At 30.7% G+C, this 13078-nt stretch overlaps 2 protein-coding genes across 5 annotated transcripts in view; both read right to left on the bottom strand.

Moving 5' to 3' along the window:
* Nucleotides 1-8888, bottom strand: part of Mondo (MLX interacting protein mondo) — a 27797-nt gene extending 18909 nt beyond the window's left edge. For both annotated transcript variants that reach the window (XM_018545853.1, XM_018545854.1), the window contains exon 1: nt 8522-8888. The gene's annotated coding sequence lies outside the window, so the exon portion shown is untranslated. The remainder of the gene's footprint in view (nt 1-8521) is intronic.
* Nucleotides 8889-10363: 1475 nt separating this feature from the next.
* Nucleotides 10364-13078, bottom strand: part of LOC108778655 (cGMP-dependent protein kinase, isozyme 1) — a 13166-nt gene continuing 10451 nt past the window's right edge. For all 3 annotated transcript variants that reach the window (XM_018545885.1, XM_018545884.1, XM_018545886.1), the window contains exons 9-13: nt 12581-12812; nt 11744-11850; nt 11369-11608; nt 10624-10690; nt 10364-10484 (exon numbers count right to left, since the gene is read on the bottom strand). In XM_018545885.1, the coding sequence (XP_018401387.1) occupies nt 10389-10484; nt 10624-10690; nt 11369-11608; nt 11744-11850; nt 12581-12812 (742 nt within the window). In that variant the 3' untranslated portion in view covers nt 10364-10388. The remainder of the gene's footprint in view (nt 10485-10623; nt 10691-11368; nt 11609-11743; nt 11851-12580; nt 12813-13078) is intronic.

The raw sequence follows: 13078 nt of genomic DNA, 5'->3' as shown, positions 1-13078 counted from the left end.
GTTTCCGAGATATACTCTAAAAATTGTTGATCTTCTGACAAATGTCGATGTATCTTGCGAACCGTTGGTCCAATCGCTTTTCCACCTTACAGTTTTCGATAGAACTCGTCGAGTACTATAAGAAACGCAACTCAGAACTACTCGGTACTCTCAAAAAAATTTTCAAAAATTTCTACTATTTTTTTTAACTTTATTATTCTTCAAAAATGTTTTTTATGTATCAAGAACTTTAGGTATTCACAAAATACTTCTGTTAAGCTGATTAGAACTATGCGACCTTGAATTTCGTTAAAAAGTTAGCACCCCATTTTTAAAAAATTATTAAAAAATGATTATTAAGCGCATATGTCATTAAAAATCATAGAGAACTCTTCGTATCGTCAAAAAGAAGCAGAAATTATCATCAGAACTATTATATCTAAAAATTAATTTTAAAAAAATTTTTAATTTTTTTTTTATTATTCGAAAATTTATATTGAAGATATAAATTTAAAAAAAAGCCAATTAAATATAATATATCAAATTAGAAACTCATATATTTCAATACGAAACTTAATTTGTCAACCTTCTTCTAATTTAAATAAATAATTGGGAGGGAGAGAGAGAGAGAGAAAATTAAAAAATGTGTCTTGCAATTTGTGGTGAAATAAAATTAAGTAGTTTTGTTTTATTGGTTAATTATATGATTATAAATTTTATAGTTTATTGATATATATTATGTATTACAATATAATGAAATGATAACAGATTATAGCAACATAGATTTAAAAATCTCAATCAAAGAATTTTGCTCTATTTGTTTTGCAGTTTAAATAGGATCATCGAAGTAGTATATAGAAGGATTAGGCGACCTCATTTCAAGAAATTGCGCACAGCGAAGTCTGGATGATAGAAGAAAGGCTCGATAGACACAACAAGTTCCAGTTATCGAGCCCCTGATAAATTCAACTCGACGCACCCCTTTTTCTAAATATATCATATTCGAGTACTATAGGGAGAGAGAGAGAAAGAGAGAAAGAGAGTGTGCGTGTCGAAGCATAATTTATAAGAATTCTATACTGCTTATGCCCACTTCTATCGATAGATTAACTTTAATCTTGATTTAAATAATTTTTGTTTTCTAATTCTAAGAATTAGCAAAGATAAATAAGAGTAAATTAAACTAAGATTAAAGTTAGTCTACATTGGTAGAAATGAACATTAAACTCGTTATATCTGTATCAACATTATAGAATCGATAACACAAATCTAGATATTTTCGTAGACGAGTGGTGTACACAACACAATAAGCATGTTGTGACATTATTCGATAATAACTACGCAACGAGATTTAAACGTTTTTAATCCGATTTATAAGACGGGAAAATCATTGCGATGCTAAAACAAATGTTACATTTTGAGGCAAAAATACAATAAAATGATAAAATATAATACACATAACAAATTTTATTCAAGAAAGAGCTATAAAAGTTTAAAAATAAATCTCCGCTCTCTGAAGATTAAATGTGCATTATAATTTATCATTTTTAGGACAATTATATATTTATAATTATTTAACTGTGCAAATATAGTCAATTGTATTATTAATAATAGCCATATATACTGCTTGAAAACATTTAGTTTTTTCTTAACATATTTTTTAGTTATTATTATTAGGATATAAATTTAAGAAAATAGTTAGTTATGTTCACTATAGCTGCGATTGCATTTACTGAGTAAAAGTGTTCGTTTCATTTACCATTTAAATCTCGATATTTTACTATATAATATTTAAAATTATCAAAATTTATAGCACAATTTCTTTTAAGTTTGAGAGAATTATATATACATACGCATATAATTATTTTACTATACAATTACAGTTACAAAAACCAACATAAATATCAAACACTTTTTCAGTGTAAACATGATAATAATTAAACAAATGTACGATACATCTGAGATCGAGTGATAAAATAAAAAATCGCGCAAAGAAGAAATGATAAGAACATAACTAATACGAATACGAAGCCTATAACAGTCTAGCTTGGATCTTAGTTACTTGAAGAAATGATAAGTTTTCTATAGCGATCCTCTGATAATCAGCTGTTTTCGGTCAAATTGTAAGGGACACCAGTGCCTCCGGATTGGCGCCAGGCTTCCTGTCGATACGCGCGATTAACAAGCTATTTTGTGGTAGCACGTGGCGGGGAACGATCAGAACCCCCTCTGGTCAGTTGAATGACCGTATCGTCGAAAACACACAGCCGGCCGGTGCTCGTCTTTTACAGTCCGAACGTCGATTTCTATGAGCAGTCGTCAGCACATGGAATTCACAATGGTCAGTGACTTCTCGGAGCTATATATAAAATTAAACACGACCGAGACAATACATTGTAACGATGTGTCCTACGTTCTACTGACGTGAATGTGATCAAATATGGACCTAATCGTCCATATTAATCGTAACAAATCTTCATGTAAGATTTAGTTAGGAATTACTTTATCTCTATTTACTTTATCTTTTAAACTAAATTGTTATGTTCTAATAACTATAAATTAGAAAAGAAATTTCTTGTCTAAAGTAGAATTTTTATCTCTGATGATTTTTCACGACTAATACGTTTCTATTAATATAGTTTAACTTTGATATCTCAATTCAACTTATTCTTTATCTTTTCTAATTCTTATATCCACTTCTACCAATGTATGTAGAACAATTTTAATCTCGATTCAACTCTTTTCATCTTTTCCTAATTCTTAGAGCTAGAAAAAGAGGAACAGTTTGTTGAACCAAGATTAAAATTAAACTACACATTAGTAGAAACAAGTATTAGAACTAGAAAGAGATAAAGAGTTAGTTGAATAAAGATTAAAATTAAACCGCGTCTACATTGATAGAAACATAATTCCAATTCCACAAATATAAGATTAAGTTTAATCTCGGTTTAACTTACTGTTTATCTTTATATCTTTTAACTCTTAGAATTCTGAAAATATAAAGAATAAATTGAACTCCGAAATTATATATTAAAAAAAAAAAGTTAGCAACATATTAATGGAACCGCAGGGTACAAATCCGTTGCAATGTCTCGTTCTATTATAATTTTCTTTACTTTTAAGCCTGTGTTGTTGATTATTTATGGTTACTAAATGTATTTAAATGCAAATATGAGACTAACAATAGAGAGATGGTTGTTTTTGTAATTTGTTCACGTGTTAACTGAATGGATTAATGGGAAAACATGTTACTATTTATAGTCTATATAATGGAATTTGTAGAATTTCATATTTACTTTAGCTTGAAAATAATTTTTACATTTACATGTTTAAAAATACGAACTACTTTGGTTGATCCAAACACAAAACATTTATTTGAGATCACATCATATTATTGTTAAGTTATTACACAACATAATATTGTATATTAAAATATATCTAATTTATATTTAATTGTAAGTAATATGACTATCATTAATTTTAATATTGTGATTGATATCAATATAATATTCATAATATAATATATTGACATGCATTAAAATCTTTCTGTCATTCTCATTTTATCTCATTTTGTTGATCATTAGTAAGTATTCAATTTGCATACTAATAATGGCATTATAATTTTAAAAACATCATTGTTATTAATGTAATATTATTAATAGCATTGATTTGACTCTCAATTTCTCGCGAGATTTTATAGCAAAAGAAAACTTTTATACGTTTAATAAATCAGTTCTTGTTAAAACTTTTATGTTGAATTTTTAACATATCGAATGTTATTTTTATACATCATATAACATAATGTTGTTTGAATATTTTATATTAAATTGCTATTTAACATTGTATGTGTTAAAATAATACAATTTTTAAAGCTATATTAAATTAAATGTATTAAAAAAATTTGTTAACACAATTTAATATATTTATGTATAAGTAAACAAATAACATAATATTATAATAATGTAATATTTAAATTCTAAAATGAATAAATAAAAAATGAATGTAAGTGTTAATAATGTATAACATATAAATATTGTTTTTACTAAAAAAAAAAATTTTTACTCTATTTGATTCTAAATTATTACATTTGTTGTATTAATTTTTATAAAATGTTTGTATTTTTTAACATATTCATCTTTTGTTAAATTAATACAAAAAAGTGTGCATTATTTGAAACATGTTAAATTTAACATCAATATTTTAACAATGTAATTTATTGCTTTATCATGGCTTTATCATGTAGATAACATACTATAAATAGAAAGAACGAAAATTAGAAGAAACCGTATAACTTCGAGGATCTCAAGCTGCGCTCCATTACATGATAATGAGAGAAACAAGAATTTTGGACGAAGCAATTCAACCCCATTAATACGTGACCTATTAACACCGATTGCACCCGAATCGAGCATGTATTCGAGAATCGAGGCATCACCCGTTATAACCGGTTTCCCGCGGGTGCTTCCCGTTCGTTACCATTCAGCCGTTAAATTCCGGACGATACTTCAACAGAAGTACTCTTTTTTTTTCGACTATATAAGATTCTTTCAGATACCATCGTACCACTTGGTTGATTACACAATTGTCGATTATCGTAAGTTCGAAATGCATCAAATCTTCTCGGTTGCCTTTTTCCCCTTCTTCAATCTTACGCAAGTCTTACGACAGCGTCATTTTCCAGCGAGCGGATTCAGCAGTTATGGCATTAGATATCGAGAAATGTGAAGGTGTCTCAACTGATATTCGTGTGCACAACTTGATATATGGAAAACGATAATTTACGTACGTGGCATGTAAGAGTGTTCCTTCGTACATCCGTATTTTATTTCAGTAATGTATCGCCAAAGCAATTTTGTTAACCGTTCGTTTTAACAAATTTTATATTTAACATAAAACTTGAATCACGTTAAATTTTCTTGGAACTGTATCTTTAACGACGAATTTAATTAATTTTCTGTAATAAAAATATTGATAGAAATTGTCATTTACTTTCAAATTTAACATTAGATTTTTGTAGAAGAGAGTTTAAAATTAAAACTACATTAAAAATAATAAAAAATATAATAAAATAAACGTCTAAAGTTTTAAGTTTCAGTTTTTAATATGTTAACCAGTAAAAAATTACTAGATACATCGCAATTATTTGATTTCTTACATAAAAAAAGTGTTATATTTTTTATTTATTATTATTAAAATATATTAACTTCAATTAACGTAATTGATACGTCGCTATTATTTCATTTCTCATACAAATTATTTCTTAGTTTTCTCGAGCCAGTTTTGAACACTCTATTCCGTAACACGCCGGTACCTCTCACTATCTGTAAAGTATTATACCCTTTGACCCTCTCGAGCCGGCTCTATCGCAGGGCGAAGTCAAATGCCTTATCCGTTCGCTCATTAACGCTCGTTGTGCAAGTGCGCGCGTCGTTTAGATTTCGGATCGTATAGATAAAAATGAGCATTTATAGCAAATATTGTGTAAGGCAGGGATCTCGTTTTATGTACGCAAGAATATCTTGTTTAAAAGCGATCACGTAGGCAAGGAATACCGATTTCCAAGATCACATGGAACAAACAAGCTATGATTAAGTTACAGTCAATGGAATTTACATAAAGCACAATTTATAGCATTGATATATTGGTGCGCGTTAATAAAATTTTGATTTACGATTTGATGACGACGTGTTTTTGGCATTTCTTCATCTAATCCAGCTGTTATTTCTGACTTAGGTCGGGCAGTGGAAAATCTCGTGGTTCTAATTTAAGCGTAAAATCCTATACTTTTCAGCATAAAACAGATTTTATAATAAAAATCATACATATTGTTAGCATATTAATCGAATATCCAAATTGCGCTATGACTCATAGATGTTTAACAATGAAATCTGACTGATCGATCAATGTAATAATTAAAAAGGCGCGTGCACGCGTGTTTGTGTATATTATTATGTATATTTGTCAAGACAGATAATAAAGAGTAAGAAAATTAATCAAATAAATAAATGGAATGAGTGAATAACGATAATTTGTTTTTGTGGCTTTCCCACCAACACAACCGACAATCTGCATCGTACACATAAATCAAATCTTTCTCTAATAAAATAACAGTCATCTGTCAATTGCGCAATATTATGCAATTATTAATTATGTCACATTAACTTATCTAATTGAAACACTATTTGTAACAAAGAATATAGGAATATAGGTTAAACCAGATTTTTTAACTTAGATTACATTATTACATAAAATGATGCTATTATTTTTAACCCGTTCGTGTGATTTATTGCTAATATACTATATTCACGTTTTTTGTGCATTCGTATATAATTTAAAAGCAATTAAATTTATTTAAGATTACTATCCCAATTGGATCCAGAAGTCCAAATTTTGCTCCGAAAACTCGATGTTACTTCCGTTTTTTTAAGGCATAAATAAAAGACATAATTTTTTATATACTAATAGAGAAATATATATGTTAAACCATTAATTTGAATTACGTTATTATGTAAAACAATGCCATTATTTTCAACCGTTCATATGATTTATTGCCGGTATTACTACATCTGTGTGTCTTCCTATATTTGTAGAATTTAAAACAATCAAATTTACTATTCGAGATCGCTACCCCAGTTAGACTCGGAACTTTGAAGTTTGCTTCGAAACATTCGACATCACCTTAATTACCTCAAAACGTGAAGAAGTAATGCAAAAAGAAACGAAGACGTCGTATCTGGCAGAGGTGTTTTCATCATTTACTCTGTTTTGCTTCGCTGGAAGCACCAAACACGTCCCTAATGTTTCTAACATAATATTTACGCTGAGTAAATAGGAGTAACTCCCTTAGCAGCTTAGGAATTTCTACCTTTCATTGAATTCTGACAATAAGGATTATCGGAGACGGAAAATAGCGGTCAACCGCGCGTATTTACAATGTTCCTTACGTCATTCACGTCGAAGCAGAATAGGCAAAAACTCGTGTATGGAAAAAAACACCCACGTATAATATGAGGAAATGTGGCAGTGATATACGCATCATAGTATTTGTCAATAGACGATTCTAAATTGTGTTCGCGATGCTAGAAATTGTTCTGAGATTTCGGACAGATAAAGTCGACCAACAGCAATTGATCAATTAGCGGAATTGTTCAAATGTGATTTGTTAATTCTTTCTTTGTCGGAGATCTGGGAATGATTTTTATCATCGTGGAAATACAAGGCTTAAAGACGGTATTTTTTTTTTAATAAATCGTTTCATCGAGATTGAATGGGTGATCCCTGATAGTAAGACCAGACTCAAATCAATTTTAACATTAGAAATATCGATAATTAATGTATTTTTATTTTTTATTAAGAAATATACATTAAATATATTCAATATATATTAAAAATTTTTATATATATATCATTCATATAATAGCTTTGGTAAAAAATGACCTATATTTTTTTCGTTAATCTGAAATTCTTTTATCTGTAGTGTTTCCTATAAAACAACATTATACATAATTTCGAAGGGTTCTTGAAACAAAGAATAAAATTTACAGAAAACGTCACAATCAATTTTGGAGCTACGTAAAATGTTAAGTAAAATGGTTAACAGGATACTTAATATTTTTGACTAAAGATATACGTATATACATATATCTTCGAAAAAAAGGGATGAAAAGACAAAAAAAACTAATCACATATACATCGTAAAGAAAAGCTGAAAAGAAATGCACCGTTCTGACAAAAAAAAAACAAACAAACCAGTCATTTCTTTGACTACTCGGTAAGTTCTGATGTTAAATATAAGATCGGACTATTTTATTGTTAGACGCAATGAAACGTCCGCCAGTTTCAACAACTCGGAAGAACGCTCCGCGTCCAAGAGGAGCGGAAAGGAGAGGGGAAACAAAGAATACAGCGTGTGTACCTAAACAAACGGGCGACGGTGTACAACGCGCGACTTCTTTCTCGCTACATATTTTTTTTTTTTTTTTCTTTTACGCATCGTCGTTCTCGCCTCCCGTTGTTTAGATTTCCTCTGTCTCTCTTTTTCTCTCTACAAGACGAATTGTCCGACGCTCGTTAGGAATCGGCTCATCACGATTCTCCTTATCGCGGTCGCGTCACTCCGCTCCGCGCCACGATTTTTATCGCGAGCCTGGCCTCGCGTTTCATGGAAGTCGCCCGCACGTTTCTACACAGTTGTTACTGCCGTTGCTCTTGCTGCTGTTCTCTCTCTCTCTCTTTCTCTCCGCCTACAGATCAAATAGCGCAATTAAGCCTCCGCGAGTCGTTATCATGCCCGTTTCGCGTTCGCGGCTGTCCCCTCGACGATCGAGAAAACAACGCAGCCGTTCGACGTCGTGCACCAGATGTTGGTCCAATCCGCGGGAATAATCCGCGTACGAAATGTGCGACGTACGTGTGCGCGCGCGCGCGCGCGCAAGCGAACGCACTTCACGATAAATTGCGCACATATGTATATACATATGTATACATATATATACACACCCGCGAGACAAGTTGGGACGAGACGAGCCTCCATCGCACTCACCTTTTGGACCTATCTCACAACTCTCGTCACACACACCGTTCCCCGTCGCCTCCGTCGTCGATGTGGCCAGGGCAGGCCCACCGGAGGGGGGAGGGGGCACACGCTCCGAAAATGATTTCTTCCCGATCCCCGTCGGCGAGCGAGGGGCACACGCTCGCCAAGCACACACCCCCGGGGGTCTCGGCGCGTTCACGTTCTCGCTCCTCCGTCAGGCTGGGCCGCGAGGCGCCGCGCCCGGACGCGGCCCGTACGCGTTATTGCACGGCACGCACTCGCTCATAACGGCACGGCGACGACGCCATTTGCGCGCGAGTCCGCATTCGTCCACAATCGCTCGCGATACGATACACGACTGGCCAGGGCCCGCGGAGACACGATACCGACCACGCGCGCCACTAGCACTACGCACAGCTGACGGAGGAATGCGGCCGCGAGCACCGGCCAATAGCGACGCGCGCAGCGTCCCCCCCGCCGCTCGTTCGACGCGGCGTGGCGACTTGCCGTCGACGCGGCTTTTTTAAAATCCGCGCGGAACGCGGAACAAAGATTCTGAGACAGGCAAGATTGGTAAAAATCATGCTTTAAACGCTTACGTTTTTCAAAAATACTGTTAAAAAACACAATGTTTTGTTGAGAATAGAACATTATTTTTTACCAATACTATACATTTTGCCCGTTTTTGTTGTACAAATTTTTCAAGGCTGTTGATTGATTATAGGACAGAAAGATCCGAGAATCTCTGTCTTGCAAGCCAATTAACATACTTGAAAAATTTGTCGTATAACAAATATAATGCACATTTTTTTTTACTTAGCTTTGTTCGCATTGCTTAAAATTCCCAAAGATGTTTACATTTTAAAAGAGAAAGCAATGATACTGAATGGAAAAAGTATAGCAACACGAACACACAGATCTATTGTTTTCATTTTAATAAATTACTAAAATGCAAGCAATCTAACAAAAAAATATGCATCGATTGTGTATCATTGTAATGGCTTTGGGGAATTGTTTAGAAATTATTTTGTTTTCCCCAGAAAGCACTGTAGAAATTTAGAAAATATTTGAATAATTTTGACCAGAATTTATTCCACGTAATTCAATAATGCGTAGCTAGTAATATTTAAAATTATATGTATTAGAATAATATTTTTTTTTGTATGTGAGGAATATGTAGGTATATTATATGATAGAAAAATAATTATAAAATTATTTATTTAAGGATGGTACGTCATTATCTCAAGATATCTTTGCAGTTCTTATAATTATATAATTTAACTATTAAAAAATTTTATTTTTATCGTTAGAAAAAACGTAATTCAAGATTATATTTAATATGTTACAAATATCTTTCTTTTTTTACACAAAACGGAATATTAAAATATTACGTATATTCATTTGTATCTGAGATACACCGGAATATATCAGTGATTGCTTATAAAGAAATAATATAACTTCTCACGATAGTAAATTATTTTTTTACGAATTAGTCATTAAAAGACCTAGAGAATCTAATTAACTATTTAAATCGACGAATTTTATAAGCGAATGATTTCGAGAAAACAATATTCTGTACAATTTTATAATAAGACTAATCGAAAATGTTAAAAAATTTTTTTTTAAAAACTACTTATTGTTAAATAATTATTTAAAATATACCTTAATCTATAATGCAGTTATCTATTTTTACATCTCAAAAGTATATCGATATTTTAGTATCTTTGTCATTACTTTTGGTAACAATTAAGAAAAAAAACTGTAACAATTAATATATCTATAATAAACACAAACAATTAACAAAATGTATTTTTTAATATTAATAACATAAAGATGTGTAATTGTGTTGTATGTATCTGTGTTATATTCATTTTCAGAATTCCATGTCCCAGCCAGAAAATTCATCTGGTGGAATATCGCGGTCAGATGGATACCTTTCAAAGTTTCGTGTATCGAGTTGATGTCGTACCTAGAAATGCACAAATAAAAAATAGATTTTAATTATTATTAAATGTAAAATTTTTTACATAAAAGATAAAAAAGTCGAAAGCGTGCTTTGTTCACAGATATCAGTAAAAGTTGTATAAATGTTTGTAAAAATAATATACCGTTGGTACAATGGGAGCCGGTAAAGCCAATCTTTGAAGTGCTTGCCAGTTAAATCCGGAAAACCATCTGTTAAAGGACAAAGATAAAAATTATTATAAAGAAAATTATTATAGTAGAAAAGGTGAAATATAGGCTACTTAAAATTTATGTATAATTAACATTATTTTTTGTAAAAGGTTTTTAAATTGTCTTGTGTCCTTAGAAAAAGAGGTTGAAGTTATGAAATAAAAGAATGGAAACATATTGATGAAAAAAAAATTTTAATATCTAATAACGTTTCAATCCACTTAGAAATTTTTGTGAATTTATATAATGCTATATTTATATATTTGGACTTTATGAGAAGCGAAGAATAAACTTGAAGAAACTAGATTTTATAAAAATATAGATGGAGAGAGCCACTTTATCATTACATTTAGTCTCTTTTCTTAAACGATCTTTTAAACTGTCTAACTAAAAAATTAAAAATTACACAGACAAACAAAATGGACACCCACATTACCATCTTTCTTTCTATTTTATATTGTATATATAGAATATATATATATATATATATTGAGAAGTATTTTATATTTTTAATATTTTATAAAATAGAAAATATCTTTTACAAAATGTATTCTTACAAGATATTTAAGATATTATTATACGTAATTATATATTATATGTATATAATATAATTTGTGAAATGTTTTTAAAAGTATAATTTTTTTTTCTTTTTTGTGTAAAATCTTTCTAACGACTTACTTGTGATCGCGAATATCCTGTATCCCGTTTCGCTGGTAACCCAATCGTTCGGAAGCGTTCAAACGAAGTAGTTTCTTGATGAGATTATTAGCGTTTTTGTTGACGATGTTTGGTATACTAACCATTTCGATTCCCTTGAGAATATTGTTATAAGTCGTCATATGATCGGATCCTCGGAAAGGCGGCTTACCAACGAGAAGCTCATGAGTTAGGATGCCGAGAGCCCAATAATCCACCGCTCTAGCAAAGTGAAGAAATCATACGGAATAATATTATATATATATATATATATATATAAAGATAATATATAATATAGAAAATATAAATACGATATGACAATTATGATGAACGTTGGAATAATTTTAAATTTCTTACCTGTCATGGCCTTTATTTAAAATAATTTCCGGCGCAACATACTCTGGCGTACCTGCAAACGTCCACGTTTTAGCCGGACCAATTTTCTTACTAAAACCAAAGTCCACCTATAGAAAAAAGATAATTTTTCTCTTGTACGATGTTTCATTTTTACATGAATCACAATTAGGGTTTTTGCAAGCAAGAGTATAAGCTATACAATGCATAATAAAGAAATATTAACAAAGATGATGTCAAGTTTAAAAAAAATCAATTCTCTATTTGTAACATTAATTGCATGTGCTCGCTTCTGTCAGATTTAATTTTCATCAAAACGTGTACTGTCATCAATTAATTATGATTGAATTTACAGAAATTATATTATAAAATCTAAAACTATAATATATATTGTTTGTTGGATTTCAACCGTTGGAACAAATAATTGTTTATTTACTGATGTTACTAAAATCTTTCAATATACATATAAAGATATTGTATTCAATACATACAAAATCATTTTAGCATTAGGATATCAATCGTTTTCTTATAAAAACGCGAAAAATTTCTCTATTAATTTTAATAGTAAAATAAAAGATTTTTATTCTAGTTATAATAGGTAAAAATGATCAAATTTTACCCTTTGTAAAAAACATTTAGAAAATTATTTAAAAATTATCTTATTTAAAAGATTAGTAAATAAAATCGAAAGACGGCAAAATTTCTTTTGCGCTTTATGTTTCATGGTTTCATCTTAGCAGGACCGATTATAATACTTTCTAAATGTATATTTTAAAGAAATTTTATAATAATCGCGTAATTGGAAATTAAGTTACTATAATTAAAAATTGAGTGTCTCACCAACTTCAAATAGCCACGTGTGTCAAGCATAAGATTCTCTGGTTTGAGATCTCGATAAACAATGTTTAGTGAATGAAGATGATCGAGGGCTTCTACTACACAGCCGACCATAAATTGTGTAGTGGCGTCATCGAAAAGACGTCTCCTTTGAAGGGTCGTCCAAACATCTCCACCCAGACATACTTCCATGAGAAAATAGACGTACTTGCTATCCTTGTAAGTTTGATAAAGCCTTAAAAAATGAGAAATTATATTAACTTGATTCTAAATTAATATTATTAAAAAATTCTTTTATTATATACTTTGTGTGATTGAAATTTATTGGACAATTATTTTTTTGTTTATAGTTTCTTCATTAATCTTGATCTAGGTACACTACAAATTTTACGATATCAATTGTTTTTACAGTTCATCAAATTGAAATAAATTAAAATATATTTATTTTATATTGATTTGTAATATTTTATATTATTAGCAATGAAAGGGGCGGGGAGGGAG

Source organism: Cyphomyrmex costatus, unplaced genomic scaffold, assembly GCF_001594065.2.
Source record: "Cyphomyrmex costatus isolate MS0001 unplaced genomic scaffold, Ccosl1.0 scaffold505, whole genome shotgun sequence".
Taxonomy (NCBI): Eukaryota; Metazoa; Arthropoda; class Insecta; order Hymenoptera; family Formicidae; genus Cyphomyrmex; species Cyphomyrmex costatus.
This window is presented reverse-complemented; position numbering and strand designations above follow the sequence as displayed.